The 15,440-nt window shown below is 42.6% G+C and overlaps 1 protein-coding gene across 2 annotated transcripts in view; it reads right to left on the bottom strand.

The window, feature by feature from the left end:
* The window catches only part of GSAP (gamma-secretase activating protein), a 72,038-nt gene that overhangs the window by 56,405 nt on the left and 193 nt on the right, over nucleotides 1–15,440 (bottom strand). Inside the window, exons 2-6 of one of the 2 annotated variants that reach the window (XM_014606510.3) lie at nucleotides 10,914–10,990; nucleotides 4,076–4,132; nucleotides 2,665–2,734; nucleotides 2,250–2,306; nucleotides 1,720–1,808 (exon numbers count right to left, since the gene is read on the bottom strand). In XM_014606510.3, the coding sequence (XP_014461996.1) occupies nucleotides 1,720–1,808; nucleotides 2,250–2,306; nucleotides 2,665–2,734; nucleotides 4,076–4,132; nucleotides 10,914–10,990 (350 nt within the window). Of the gene's footprint in view, nucleotides 1–1,719; nucleotides 1,809–2,249; nucleotides 2,307–2,664; nucleotides 2,735–4,075; nucleotides 4,133–10,913; nucleotides 10,991–15,440 lie in introns of those variants that run through there. The other variant, XM_019487499.2, reaches the window with a different exon arrangement.

Raw genomic sequence — 15,440 nt, 5'->3', positions numbered from 1 at the left:
AAATGTCACTGATTGGGAATTGGTTCACAGTTATCACAGATCAGAAGTGTCCACATATAAAGTGCCCTAGCAATCCAGGTAGAACGGTCACCTTTTAGGCCAGGGATGTCACACATCTGGCTGGCAGGCCAGTGCCATGTCAATCCCTGCTGGCAATGAAGAGACACCAATTTTAAGAATGACAATGAGAGTTACCCAAGAACATCCTCCACAGCTCAGCTCCAGATCTGAAGCACACAGAACAGATGTAGGTGAGTAGCCAGGGCTTATTTTTCCATAGCAGCTTTGAGAGGGGTGCATGACCAGAGTAGACATGCCCCAAGAATATTGGTCTGTAGGGCTGCGCGAAACTTCAGTAGCCTATTCGAATCAAAGGAAGGAGATTTGGCCCGATTCAGGGACCGAATCTTGGAATCCGAATCAAATCAGGAGACCAATTAAAAGCGCTGAATCTATTTCAAGCATCCAAATCGATTCAGAAAACGATTTGGTGATTCAGCCATAGACTAAACAGGCAGCTGACACAGCTGCCTCCAGCTGATATATCTGCTGGGGTTGGAGAAGGGGGGAGGGAGGGATTTGGGCTGGGACAAGCTGCCCAGCCAAGGTGGGGGGCACAGGACTTGGGGAAGGGGGCATGACAGCATTTGGAACTGCCGCTTGCCCAGCCGGAGTGGCGTGGGGAGGCAGCATGCAGGCGTAGCTTGCTCTGGGCAGAAGGGGGCAAGCAGGAGCAGGGCAGAGCCCCCACTCCCAGCGCCGCTGCACCCACACCCTCACACCGGCTGGCAAGTGGCAACAGCTCCTGCTGGCAAGCAGCAGCAGCGCCTGCCCTTCCACACCGGTTGGCAAACGGCGGCAGCACAGAGTCCCTGCTCCCAGTGCTGCCATGTCTGCATGCCACAACCCCCCTGCTCCCCTCCCTGAGTAACATGGCCCCTCGTCCCACTAGGCAGCTTGTCCCAGCCCCAATCCCTCCCTCCCCCATGCCCCTTCTCTCCCCCAACCCCAACAGATTTACCAGCTGGAGGCAGCCTGTCAGCTGCCTGTTTAGACTATGGCTGAATCTCCGAAGCGGTGCCAAATCTTTCGGATCCGATTTGGCCAAAACGAATCAGGGCAGTGATTTGAATCTCCAAATCGAATCACTGTCCTCCGAATCAGCTGAATCCGAATCCAAAGCAAATACTTGCTGCTTCGCACAGGCCTACTGGCTCTGAATCCTGAGCAAATGGAGGCACCTTCTTTGCAGTCCTGGCTCAGGTGCCTGCTATGGAGAGGCAGGAACTCAAACACATTCCCATGTTTAGTGTTTTCTATTGGATAGCTGTTGACAGCTCCCCACTCTGCATGCAGTTTTTTTGTTTTGTTTTCTTTTTTTTTTTTGTAATCACTTTTTGAATTGCCTTTTTTGCCCCATGGTTTGTGTGGGAAGTCTAGCCACATCACTACTCTGGGGATTAGGTACTTGAAATTTAGCATTGCTACCCACAGGCATTTGTAGACACATACATTAGATACACGCTTAGAAAAATATGAGATAAAACATAAAATAAATATTTTTAGAGTCAATAGCATGATACTCTATCTGCACTGCACTCAGCAATGCCATGTGAAAGAAACTATTTGGTTGTAAAGAGGTAACTTTACACTCCCTTGATTTTTCACTTGCAAGTGAAAAAAAAGGAAAAATGAAATTTAAGTAGGTTGAAGCATTACCTGCACTCTGATACAGCTATCCACAGCCTTCAGGACTTTCACATAATTAACAGGATGAATTTCAATAAGCAAAGTCAAACACTTTGATACTGCAAGAAGAACACAAGTTTGGATAACATCAACCTATTTTTACAAAGTCTTTTTTATAACAGAAAATAGAAGATAAAAGCTAAAAAAGAATTATAGAAAATTAGAGTTGGAAAGGACCTCAGAAGGTCATCTAGTCCAACCCCTTGCTCAAAGCAGGACCATCCCCAACTAGATGATTCCAGACAGGGCTTTATCAAGCTAGGTCTTAAAAAACCTCCAAGGATAGAGATTCCACCACCTCTCCAGGTAACCCATTCCAGTGCTTCACCACCCTCTGACTGAAAAAGTTTTTTCTAATATCCAACCTAAACCTCCCCAGCTGCAACTTGAATTTCAAGCAGTGCTGCAACATCCATCCAGTGATGTTAGTTTAATTACCACATCCATTGAACACTGTTACTTTAGAATTATCACGATTAAAAATAAAGACCTCGCAGTACCTGACTGGAGTAGTTGATTTATTTTATCTTCTTTTGTCATCTGAAGAAAACTGACCGCTAATCAACAAAAACACAAAAAAGGTATATTCAGTATTTCGTATCACTGACCATTTCCAGATACTAGATGATATTAGAAATGTTACAGAAGAAAAGTCATAAATTGTTCAAACTTTAAAAGCAATAATGGCAGGTACCATAGGTATAACAGGCAAGACAAAACTTAAGAGGAATCCATTTCTTTTATTAAAAAAGCAGTAACAGTGATTATTTGCTCTCACTTACAGGTTTTAGTGGCAGAAGTATTTAAAATGCATGAAGAAAGATCACTATAAGCTAGCTACTTATGGGTCAATATTGCTCTCATTATTTCTAGAATTAAATGTATATACACTGGCAAATTTTAAAAAGCTTTTACCCAGTAATGTCCTTTCATTGTTGACTGAACAGCTGATTATGTGCAGATCTCTCTCAAAGGTATACAGGTGCTATTAAGAAATATATTTTGAGTTAAAGTTTATTTCCATTCCACCCCAACCACCTAGTCTCTCTTTATAAGAATAGTTTGCATTAACATATTGTTGTCAAACAAACTCTCCAAAAGCCACAGAAATCATACTTTAGGCCTCAGTTTCAATCTCCACCACCATTTGTGCACTGCTTATTTCTTCAAGCCTCCAATCTTGTCACTAGTTTGGTTCAGGAAGACCCTTATATAGCTATGAAACCTCAACTTCCAGAGAGCAAAATCTGGGGACAGTCACATATGCTCTACAGTCCTTTGGAATATGAAGTAGTCTCTACTATTTCCAGCTTCAGCTAGCACAAACTACTTAGCGCAGAACATAAATGTGGTTAACACTGATTCTTGTTTGGGGCGGGGAGGAGCCTACCCCCAACAGAACTAATTAAACCAGGTGGTAAAATGGCAGAACTAATTAAACATGAATATGGGTGGGCAATTATTTGGGCCTGTGGGCCATATGGGCAGTTTCGGGGAGCTGTTGTAGGGTGGTCACCCCCACCCCCGCCCCACAACAGCTTACCACACCAGGGATCCCACAGACCCCGTGACTCCTCCTTGCCACTGCCACTCTCACCAGTGCCCAATAGCAGATGAGCACAAAGCCGCAGCCCTGGCCCACCCCATGCCTGCTAACATGGCCATACTGCTTCCAGTTGAAGCATTAAAGCCACACTTATATGTCATCAGGTAGCATCAGGCTATATCATTACAGATGTACCAGGATGCCACCTGGAACGTCAGGATGTTTGGAGGGGATGTGATGAAAAAAGGGCTCAGCCAATCCAGAATCAGCTTTTTCAAATCTGGAACATGAAGCCCCATTTTCAAGGCCTTTTCAGAGACACCAAGACATAACCCTGAAATTTGGGACTGTTCTAGATAATTCTGAATGGTTTGTCACTTTAATGACCCCGATGATTTCAGTACAGCTCTGGACAGGCATTAGGAACTGTCCACATAGATTTAACTGCAGGACTGAACTGTGTCTTCATATTAATATAGCAGCACCAAACACACTGCAGGTGTACATGCAGGACAAGAGAAAAATTATTTAATTTATCTTTTAGCAAACAGACACAGTTAAAGGTTTTTAGCTTGTTTTAAACACTGGAGCAGACTCAGCAGTGTTCAAATGTTGACAATATCAAATAGTGTCGAACACTGGGACACATTGCTACATTATGCAATCTTTGAATGAGTTACACTTTGACACTGGAATGTCACAAATGTAATTTATATTGAAAAGGAGATTCTCCTAGAGATGCAAGTAAATAATTTTGTAGTCTAGAAAGCTGGTCCTTACCTCATTTTGTCTTGTCTGAGGATCATACAATCCAATGTAGGTGTTTCTCAGATGACCCTATAAATTAAAATGAAAAAAAAATCTAAGGTTTTCTCAAGGTTCTCACCATTTGCTGAATGTTTTCATTTCTGTGCTCCCTTCCCCACCCCACACCCCTAACACAAACATCACCAGTCCTTTCCATTTCTTTCATCTTTATCCTTTTTCTGTCCTTTATTTTGTCACACCTGCTCCAATTCAGAGCAGATGTGTAACAGAAGGTCTGCCCAGAGACGAGATAAGTAATATGGGGCTTGTCCACAGGCCAGATCTGGGAGTACAGCCATGACATCTGACCCACAGGGCTGGAAATTTGCTGGTGGAACAAACAGGAGCAGCATTAATTGCTAGATCTTCTAGTGTCATAACAACCACTGCTTGTCCCACCACCAAATTTCCAGCCCCATAGGGCAGCCCTGTGGGCCAATGACAGTCCCATGCTCCAGCTCTGACCAACAGATTGGAGATCTGGCAACAAGACAAATAGCGACTGCCAGCTCCAGGAGCCATAGCAATTACTGCATGTGCTCAAATAGAAGACAAGATTCCCCCTCACCTCCCTAGTCAGCGTGATGGGAAAAGCCACTCCTCTTACATTCACATAGAAGGAAACCTCACTAAATACACTATCTTTGAACTGGTGCTAAAAGCAGCATGCCTTCAGTAATAGAAACCAACTACATGTAGCAAACACTGATCATGACTATACAACAGGCAGGTGGTCCGTCCCACCCCATATAGAACCGGCTCTGGGCCTGGAGGTGCTGCAACATCAGACTAGCACCAGGAGGGCCAGAGCCAGCCCTTCCACGCTCCCCTTGGTACCAAAAATGCTTTATCTTAGACAAAAAGCTGAGTTTGGCTTTTTGTTTTGTTTTGGTTTTTCGGGGGGGGAGGGGGGGTTGGAACATTTTTCGTGTTCCAGGTCAAATTATACAGATAAGTTCCATATCCAATGGCTGCAGGAGTAAGCTAGGGAAGAGTCCCCCACTTCCATAAAGCAGGCATGTAGCCGAGATCCTCCCGTTGGAAGCTAGCTAGTGGGAAACTGTGAGGCTGTCATAGGGAGTCCTGTCCGCATTTGAACAGGGGTGCACCCTCCACTACACACTGTCAGACCAGCACAGCAACTACACCTGATCTTAGCCCAGAAGAGGCTGAGGCACTGATGGGAACCTACCAGAAGGATAAATTAGAGCAACCCATACGAATACAATATATGGTAATACGCACTGTATGCAGTCCCGCTCAGCACGAACACTTGTTCAAGTCATGGTGAGCTACTACACTGCATATATTTAAATGTCCTCTTGACTCCCATAGCGGAGCTGCACCTTTCTTTCCCATTTACAACCATTCCTGTTTTTCCACCAACCTTAGAGGTCTGGATCTCATCAAACAGGTCCCCAAACAGTTTGCCCAGAATCCCTCTGTCACTCCATCTCTTAGCTTGTCGCATATGATTAGTGTGACCTCACCCTTCAGGGAGTAAAGCCAGACCAGGCTCCCCTATGCTTCATCTGCATATACATTTTGGAGGATCCCAGGACTCATGACAAGAATTTCATAGATTTCATAGACATTAGGGCTAGAAGGGACCTCAGAAGATCGAGTCCAGCCCCCTGCCCCAGGAGCAGGAAGTCAGCAGGGGTCATCCAGTTCTTGTCATGAGTGTGGACTAAATAACACATGGATCCTTTGGGGGGCGGGAGCGGGGAGTGGTATCTGGAGCGTACACATATGCCAAGTACTGAGCAATGCTGAGATGTAGAGTCACCACGGCTTTAAATGCTTTCAACTTTACTGGGGACCAGCCCAATAAACTATATTGTAAATCATGAATCTTCTGGCTTTGAACTAATATCACACACATATGGTATTATACATAAATATATTAAAAGTGTTTACAGACTACTGTGCTAAAGCTTGCCGATAGATGATTATTTCAAGGTCAGTTTTTTCAAAATTGGCCCTCACTTCCATGTGCTCAGTCTGGCAGTAAGGAGCGGGTAAAGGGGCTACAAGAGGGAGAAGTTGGGGTGGCCAAAAGCAAAGGGGCTACCTGACCCCACACATTTATTTTACCTGCTGTAGCAGTAGGAAGGGGACAAATTCAAAATAAACCTCCAATAATTGCATTCTATACCTGGAAAATTATATCAAATTTATATATTTTCCATATATAGAATCTAATGGGGGGGGGGAGAGATTTTATAATCTGGTTGTCCTATATTTGAGCAACTACCATAAAGCTATTGCAGCTTGCCCCTCTGCCAATTTCCAGTCCCACTGCCAGCCCCAAAGGTCAGATGACACTGATAAAGTTCCATGGGCCACATCCAGTCTGTGGGCCACATCTTTTACACCCTTGCTCTAATTCCAATGACAGGAAAGAGACTGAAAGGGGATGTTTTTTAAAAAGAACAACATTGGACAATGACTGAACCACCAGCATCTGTACTGCCGGTGAATGAAAGTGCAGTCCATTCAAACTTACAATCTGAATTTATCCTCTCCATTGTACTTGGGCCATATATTAGAGTAGTCGAATGACAAGGAAGAGAAACTACTGCACATGATAAAAGGGGGATTCCACACTGGTCCTAGATAGGCTATTTTGGGTTGAAACACCCACTCTTGGGGATCCACACTTGTACCAACTGGACAGTATATGGAACCTGTAAAGAAGCTGCTGTACCACCCAGTGATCTGCTAGTTGGAGAACAGATTGAAACTCTACCTTAGAAAATTACCTATATGAAGACTAAATAGATTTCACAGGCTATTTAAAAAAAAAACCCTCAAGGATGATCATCATTACTAATAGTCTACTGCCTCTTGCCTCTACAAGCAAGAAATACCACCTTCTGATAGATAATTAAATAATGTAAAATCACAACTATTTATGGTAATTTTGAATAAACAGAAATGAAAACTTTTGTTTTAGAATAGAAAAGACTTTTTTATCATACTTTCTATTTTCAAAAATCTATTTTTGTTTTTGGACTCTGCTTTAAAGCAATTTATAACATTTCAATTTTGAACTAGAAATGAGTCATGCTGCAGAAGTCTGTGTACCACAATAGTAATCTTAATGGAAACTACATAACCTTGTAGTCTTCAAACCATAATCTCTCACTTTGCTGAATATCATGACCATTACTTTTAAACAGTGCTTGAGAAAGAGGTCTTGTGGTTAATTACAGAAATGCTATATCTTATTTTATGAAGTTAAAACTGAAGACCTTGAGCCTCCTCTCTTTCAGGTTTTTACACTTATCACAGTAAAGTGAGCACTCAATTGCTCATGAGCTTAAGTACCACCAATTTAAAATTAAACATTTCTAAATAAGGATATTTCCCAAATTGAAACCCTAATGATTCTGATAGTAGAAATGTGTTCTTGCAATCTAACAACATCTGCACTTTGCTACTGAAAGCATATTTGATTAATATTGAAATTACCGTTGCAATAATTAATCCACCCACACATCTGTGCACTCACATATTTGTTTTCACATTCACTTGCAGAATTCCTATACTGCCTTGCAGGGTATAAGTACTTATCCTGTGACTCACAACTGTTATATAGACTTTTTTTTTTTTTTAAATAGTCAGCACAATTCTCTAATACCTTGCAACGTGAAAATAAGAAGTTTACCTTCCTCCTAGCTCTGATTCCACATATAATATGCTTGGTCCTTTTCCATTTGATAGATAGGTTGTTTTCCATGTTTGTTTATTGGGACAAATGCCAGAAGAGCTCCATCCTTGTTTGTGCACCAACCTCACTGATAGTATCAGTACAAACATTAATTGCTCTGCCAAGAGCATGGGACTTCACTGCTACAAACCCAGCAAAGGCTCACATATGCATGCAGGTTTCTCAAAAAATGGTCTTGTTGATTACAGATAATTCACTGTGGTGACACTAAAAAAGTTAAATTGTTTTAGACAACTCTGTAAGACCTAAAGTTAACACTAGTATCTACTATAATAAAGTTAACTATTTCCTCACAGTAAATACAGGTAAATAAAAGAGAAAGCTACAGAATACTGGAAGTAATTTATCTATCTTCACTAAATGTAGCTTTTCAGTGCCACTTCTGCATATTTTACACTGGAGTAGCAAAGTAAAAGTATAACCATTATTCAGAAGAGATTTACCTTAAAATTTGTTGCAAACTGATGGGAAGTCAAAAATGCAACATAAAGCTATCAGGCTTTACACAAAGTAAAGTTTCAACAAAAGGTTACAACAGTTATTCTCAAACTGGGTGCCACAGCACCCTGGGGTACAATGAGATCCTTCAAGAGGTGCAGCAGGAAGTGTGAGGAGAAGCAGATACGGGCAGGTTCAGGCTCTGCCTGGCCACAACTCTGCCCCCACTACCCAGCCCCGCTGCCAAGAGATGAGCACTGTAATAAATAAATGGTGTGCCACTCAATTCACAAGAGTTATAGAGGGGTGCCTCAAGTCTAAAAAACTTGAAAACCATTGAGTTAGAGTAGCAAATCCCAAACTGTGGTATGCGTATCACCAGTGGTACACAGACAACCTGCGAATGGTATGCAGAAGGCCAGAGGGATGGGCCACACCCCCGCAAAGCCCAGCAGCAGCCTGCTGCACATTGCCAGGAACACAGCACTGTGTGTGGAGCAGCACCCAGCAAGTAAGTGTGTGGGGGGGGAGGAGAGGGGGCAAAGACTGAGGCCCCCCATGGTGAGGGAGGGAGTGGGGCAGAGGCAGGGGAAGGGGCTGGGGTGAATGGGGCCCCGGGATGAGTGGTGGGATGCTCAGAGCCCACTAATACATAGTCTATTGCCTATGTGTATGAAAAATTTGCTGGTGGTACTTAAGGCTGTATCATTTTAAATTGGTGGTATGCAATCTGTCAGAGTTTGGGAACCCCTGAGTTAGAGCATAAAAGGAATTAGCAAGTGCATTTGCCCACTTGTAAAAATATTCCATGGAGTACTCACAACTCAGCCCCTCATAGATTTAAAATCTTAGAGCAGTGGTGCCCAACCTTTTTGCCCCATGGGCCAGATTACCAGTACCCAACCCAACTGTGGGCTGGATCAAGCCAGTGCTCCCAATCCAGCATTCGGGCAGGTAGGGCAGGCACTATCTGGCAGCATGAGGGGCAGATTGGCCCCAATGCAGCCCTGCAGGGGAAAGGAGCTTGACCTGGCCCTGTGGTGAGGGAAGGGGGCAAGGCCAGTCCCCAAACTGGCCCTGCAAAGAGGGAAGGGGGTATGGTTTGGCCCTGCAGGGGAGGGGGGAAGTGGCCAGGCCCCAACCCAGCTCTGTGGGGAGGGAAGGGGGTATGACTGTCCAGATTCAGAAGTGGGGGGGCCTGGCCCAGCCCTGCAGGGGAAGTGGGTATAGCTTGGCTCCAATCAGTCATGCAGGGAATGGGGCTTGGGGATTTGGCACAGGTGAGGGTAGTCATAATGGCCACCGTACCCCCACTACCAAATTTCCAGACCCAAGGGGAGCTCCATGTATCCTATGCAATGACCCCATGGCCATATTTGGCCCATGGTTTGGAGGCTGAGCACCCCTGCCTTAGAGCAAAAGCAAACAAAACATATCTGTGCCCTCTACAATGAAGGAAGTCTCTGTAGGTCACTTTTGCAGGAGAGTGAGCAATCATGGGGAAAAGAGTTCTTTATCTTGCCAAGACAGCAGCACAGGGAAATAATTCAGGCTGATTCAAAGACATTAGGAAGAAGGAATCATCCCCTCATAAATAACACGTTGCCTCCATAGATCTAGTGTGCCCATAAGAGTATTGCGAGGTGGTGTACAGAGGTCCACACTTTCTGTACCTTCTTATACAAAAGGGAAATCTGCATCCATAAGAACAAGGAATTAAGTCTCCTGCAGCTTTACCCTTACTAAAGCCCTATGTGATGCTCTGAAGAGTTTCAGCTTTGCTGCCTTGGAGTACAAAGAGGCATCTCTGACAGTGCACTACAATTTGAGACATGATCCTCTAGTCTGTGCATCAGGCAGGTAGATCCTCCACAGTCTGGGTTTTATGTGCACTTTTAAAGAAATAAAACTCAGTTACTTCCGCAGAGGAGAAACATCCCCAAACCAGTGAGAAAATTCCTTGGAACTCCACTAGATTCAGCTCAGGGAGTCTCTCCTTCCCTAATGCATTCGGGGGCAAAACAGGGCCTTGAAGGCTTATTTTTAAGTTAAAATGACATGACCCTAAACAGTGCAGGATACTAGTAAGTTAAGGATTTTTCAAAGCCCATGACAACTATAATTAAGCACTACTGATAAGTGTTTAAAACACCACCAAGTAAGGCAGAAAAAAAGAGCTCTTTTACCCTTCATTATGCATAAATGAATCAAGTTTATCGGAAATAGCTGCACATGAATTCAACAGATTTTTCCTTTCTGAAGCAACTCAACTCCCAGTATCAAAGAATGTGTTGCTTATGAAAAGCTTGTATGTTAAAGTGATACATGTTCATTCAGGGTTACATTCTGGTCTCACAAAAGTCAATGGCAAAAGTCCCATGGACTTATTTAATGAGTCCAGTACTTCACCTCCATCCAAACACCCCCTTAATCTATAAAAAAAAAAAACCAATTCTGCAAGTGAACAAAGGACAACTGCTCTCATATTGTAAGAGAAATGAAAAAAAATTAACTAATCAAATTTCAGGTTTTAAAATGTCACTTACGCTAAATTCAAGGTGGAAGTATTATATGAAAAGAAGGGTTTACCATGCTGTTACTTTCTAGTATAGCTGCAGAGAGTTGCTGTAGACTTACCTTCCAGGTGTATATAATTTTTCCACTTCTTTCAACATTTAGTATGTAGAGTGTTGATGAAGTCTCCTCAAAGGTATCTAAAATGATAGGTGTAAGGCATAAGATTCTGACTTGGGCTAATTCACTGTAAAACTTATGATGCTTTAAGACAAATGAGCATTAATTTTAAATCTGCAAAGGCACATTTGTACATGAAAAAACTTCAGTTCTTGAACAAAGAACAGTAGACTTCCATTTAATTCCCAAATAGCTTAATATGAGATGTGTATAGCATTTCAAAGTATAAAGAGAAGAAGCTTGATTTGTAATCTTCGCTGCTCAACCACATTATATAAATCATGTCTGTGAGTAGTCTTTACTGTCAATGTAATGCAACAACATTTTAACCATCTACCTACAGTGTGATCTCAGGACCATCTCCTAATTGTATTTAGTATTACACCTTAATATTTATTCTTAGTAAAGATGAGGAATATTTAATGAAAGAGGCTTGGATTCATCTTGTGCTGTTTGTAGCAGACAAACATGATCAGCTTCTAGCCCTTATATGCCATGCAGGACTTTATAAAGTAGTATCTCTGCACTGCAGCCCTTGGAGCACTTTCTGGGGGTTTGCAGAGAACAAACAAGCTCTATGAAAACTGCCAACTTATTTCCAGCTGCCTGGATGTGGAAATGAAGTGGTGCCAGCTTAGCTGTTTCCTCTGGAGGCCATTCCCATATACAAGCAGGATCAGAAACAGAAACTGTTTTCAGAGATCAAAGCCACGAGGGAGCCATGGAGCTAGGCAGCATGTGCTGAGTATTAAGGAACTCAGCAGCATTGAGGAAGCACATCCAAAGATCCTAGGCATCATGGAAACACGGCTAAGACAATGGGGGTGGAAGAGAGATCAGACGAGAGATATTCAGAGGGATGAGAAGGACCAGTCAGCAGGGAAGCACTAGATATAAAATGAAAGCAACAGAAGAGCACAATTAATTTCTTTTGATAAGACAAGTCTTATACCACATTAAGTGCTTTTCTGATACTACTTCTTCATGCTTTCTAAATACTTTGGTTGCCAAAGAATGGTTGCATGATCACAAATGTGACTGTGATTAAGAAACGCAGTCCGTAACTGGGAAGTCTGACATCTGCATGTTCATTTGCAATAGGAATGTGGTTCAGCGAGTGGGACTGGGAAATTCTCAAAAGTCTTGTCAGGTGGTTTGTTCTGTTTCACTATTTACCCTGGTTATCACACAAGATTGGTAGGAAGTTTCTTTCCTCCCCAGGGTGCAAGCAGTTTAATATTTTAAGCCGCTTAGGCTGGCTAATAATGGAAAGAAAACCTCCTCTGTTTTATTTCATTTTTTGGATCAAAAAAATTCAGAACTGGTATTTTGTTAGAGGTGGAGAGAGAAAAAGGCTCCTGGCATTACTCTCCTCTGCCCTCCCCCGCCCTCATTACCCAGTTTTCAGGTCATAACAGCATTACATCAGAGATTATTAACCAAAAATAACCAAGAAAATTTGCTGTTCTCTTTTGGAGGTCAGCACATACTACATTGCCTCTAATAGAAGCTTCATAGAACGTAGTCACTTCTCTGAGCCTTCGGGAAAAGTACAGTAGCCTCCAAACTAGTTACTTCTTTTCCAGTTAAAACTCTCGCAGTGCAAATTACTTCACACAAGACCTTCTACACCACAAAACGTGGAGTCAAAGGACTGTCATTTTTCCTTTTTGAGCAGCCATTTTTTAATCTGTGCAGAACTTGCATGAGGGTGTGTCGAAGCAAGGGAGTCACCAAACATTTGTAAAATAGAGAAAAATTAAATCGGAGTGGCAATCACTGGTGATCCTTTAAACCTGAAGGAAATCCAAGGGCATCCATGGTGGTAACACTGGAAACAATAGCCTTTCATATGCCACAATAAAAAAAAAAATCCCCCAAAACAGGCAGCTGAATTTAACAAGCGCATTAATATGGACAGGGACTGTACTGAATAATAAATGCAGCTGAATGCAAACAGAGTTGCTTTTCTTGTCAGGTCAGAATATGAATGTGCCTGCATGCTCAGCATGTGCATCAATGGAAACTCCAAGGTAGTATGCATTTTTGTAGTAATGCTTACAATTGCTAACTATAATACTAAAAGCTAATTAATTTTCTCTCTGAAAGATTTGAAAGCCCTTTGCAGACTATCTTGAAGGCAAAAAAAAGTTCAATTTCTGCATGTTAGACAAGTTTTCAAACACTTCTGTCACTGGTTTACAATCTCCCGCTTCAGTAGGACACTTGACCATCACCAACAATAGACTCAAAAGAGCCAGATTTACATGAAAGCTTTTTTCAAACACAGCTCAGTTTTAATTCACAGCAACAAGCTCTCCCTGATATTTTTAAAGCACAAAAAAAAAAAAAAGAAAAGAAAAGTCACAACTGGAGTATTTATTTTTAAAAGCTAATTTTGCCAATCAATGCTGATCAGTTTTTTTGGGTTTTGAGGCGGGGTTTGTTTTGGGTTGTCTTTGTTTGGGGGTTTGCTTAGGGTTGTCTTTGGGGTGGTTTGTTTTTGGTTTTTTTGTTTTTATAGATCACCATGCTCTTGGAAATCTTTCCAATTATACGTCCTTTATACATCCTGTTCACAAACATGCTATGTCGGATCTCCAAGTTCAGTATCATATAAAATATTTTTTGTCTGTTCATTTGGGCTCCAATACTGAAAATATGTATGTACACACTAAACTTGACTGCTGTGTAATTCAGGCATGCCTATATGTTTAAAAAATAGCTTATAAATGCAGGGGACTGGACCTGATAGGATAGGCAGGAGCTTCCTGTGCTATGTTTGTAAGGCCAGGCCTTCAGTACATAGAGCCATTTTCAAATGTGTCCCTATTTACAATACTACACCTACCACGTCTCATTTTTTATTTTAATAGCAATATACCAGAAAGTCAGTGTGTAGTAGAATTTGAAACGGTAGGCAGCAGCCCTACTAATATCAGACAGGCTTATTGAAAAGATTCCTGCTTTTCTGAAGGCCCTGCCATGACTTCACCTTTCCAAATCATGATGGTCACTACTACCTCAAATATCTTTAAAACAGCTCCATACCATTACCTAGAACTAGTTCTGTGTTTTTAACTGCAAATTTGGTCACATTAGACTGAAAGATAATGAATGGTCTTTAAAGGGCAGAAACTTTTATACTTACCTGCAGTTTCATATAAGTGTTCGAGACTGAATGAATTGAACATTACTATTATTATAGCAGCAATACATAGGTGGCAAGCTGATTATAGAAGAAAACAAGAAAACTTTTGGCAAGGTGTTCAGTTAGGAACTGAGAACTTAGTAATTGTGTAAGTATATATCAAGATAAGGTTTTTTTACATTATTTGCTTTTACTTTTCTAAGCTGATCTCAACCGCAGTCTTTACAAAAGCAGAAATGAAACGGTCTTTACAAATGAAAGTAGTAAAAAGAAGTGCCAAAAAATACATTAGGGTCGTATTTTTAACCCTTCTGCCAACTGATAAGTAAGCTAGAAATCACAAACTGTTGCAGCATCGACCAGCTCATGTCATTGTGATCGATATCCGCTTACTATGAGGATGGGAGATTTTTTGTTTCTTTGTTATTAAAAGGAGAGGGTAGGCGTCCTGTCCAATTTGTTTAGAGTGGTGGAAAGGTTGTGTGAAAGGCAACAATACCCGATACATGGTAAGAAAACCTATTCGTAGGAGGTAAAATCCAAATATTTTCAGCCATCATGTACAGCTGCCTGCCTGCAAGCCTTCTTTGCCACGCTTGTCTCTGCTGTGTCAAGTGTCATGGAGAACAGGCCGGTGGTGTAAAAACGACATCCAGGACGAACCTGACCCACATTTCAAGGAAACTGCCGTTAAAGACACGCATCTTTGATGAAACGGCTTAATGCGACGTTGGCTTTTGAACCCAGAACAGGACGAGACTTACCCGAAGAGCTCACGGCTCTCAGATCAGCCCCCTAACTGCACTGCACCTTGCGCCTCGTGTTGCCAATGAAGGAAACTCTTCCCACTTTGTTACCAGACGCCTGGCTTCCTTCTTCAAAGAAGTACGCCAATGATACAGCAGATTTATTGCCCTGAATGAATACAGAATTCCCCCAGAATCGCAGGGTTTTCCCCCCACAGACCCGCCGCGCTTCTCACCGGGACTGTTTGACAAAATATAAATGAAAAGAAAGGGCCCTGCTACACATCCCAATTAACGCTGGATACAAACCAGCTACAGCAGGGGTCGGCACCGTGTCTGGTTGGAGTGCCCCTGCTGCCAGCTCTCGTGACTTCTGGCATTGCTCTGAAAGCCTGAGCTGCACGAATGGGAAAAACTTAGCTCTTTACTAACAATTGCTCTGCAAGCGAGGCGGGGCTGCAACACAGCGCAGTTTGGATGTGTCACGTGCAGCGGGGGCCGCAGCGCCCGGGGGATGGGGTCAGCCCTGCCCTGCCCTGCCAGCGCCTGACCCGGGCCAGCACCAACAGGAAG

Source organism: Alligator mississippiensis, chromosome 4 (assembly GCF_030867095.1).
Source record: "Alligator mississippiensis isolate rAllMis1 chromosome 4, rAllMis1, whole genome shotgun sequence".
In the NCBI taxonomy this organism is placed as follows: domain Eukaryota; kingdom Metazoa; phylum Chordata; order Crocodylia; family Alligatoridae; genus Alligator; species Alligator mississippiensis.
This window is presented reverse-complemented; position numbering and strand designations above follow the sequence as displayed.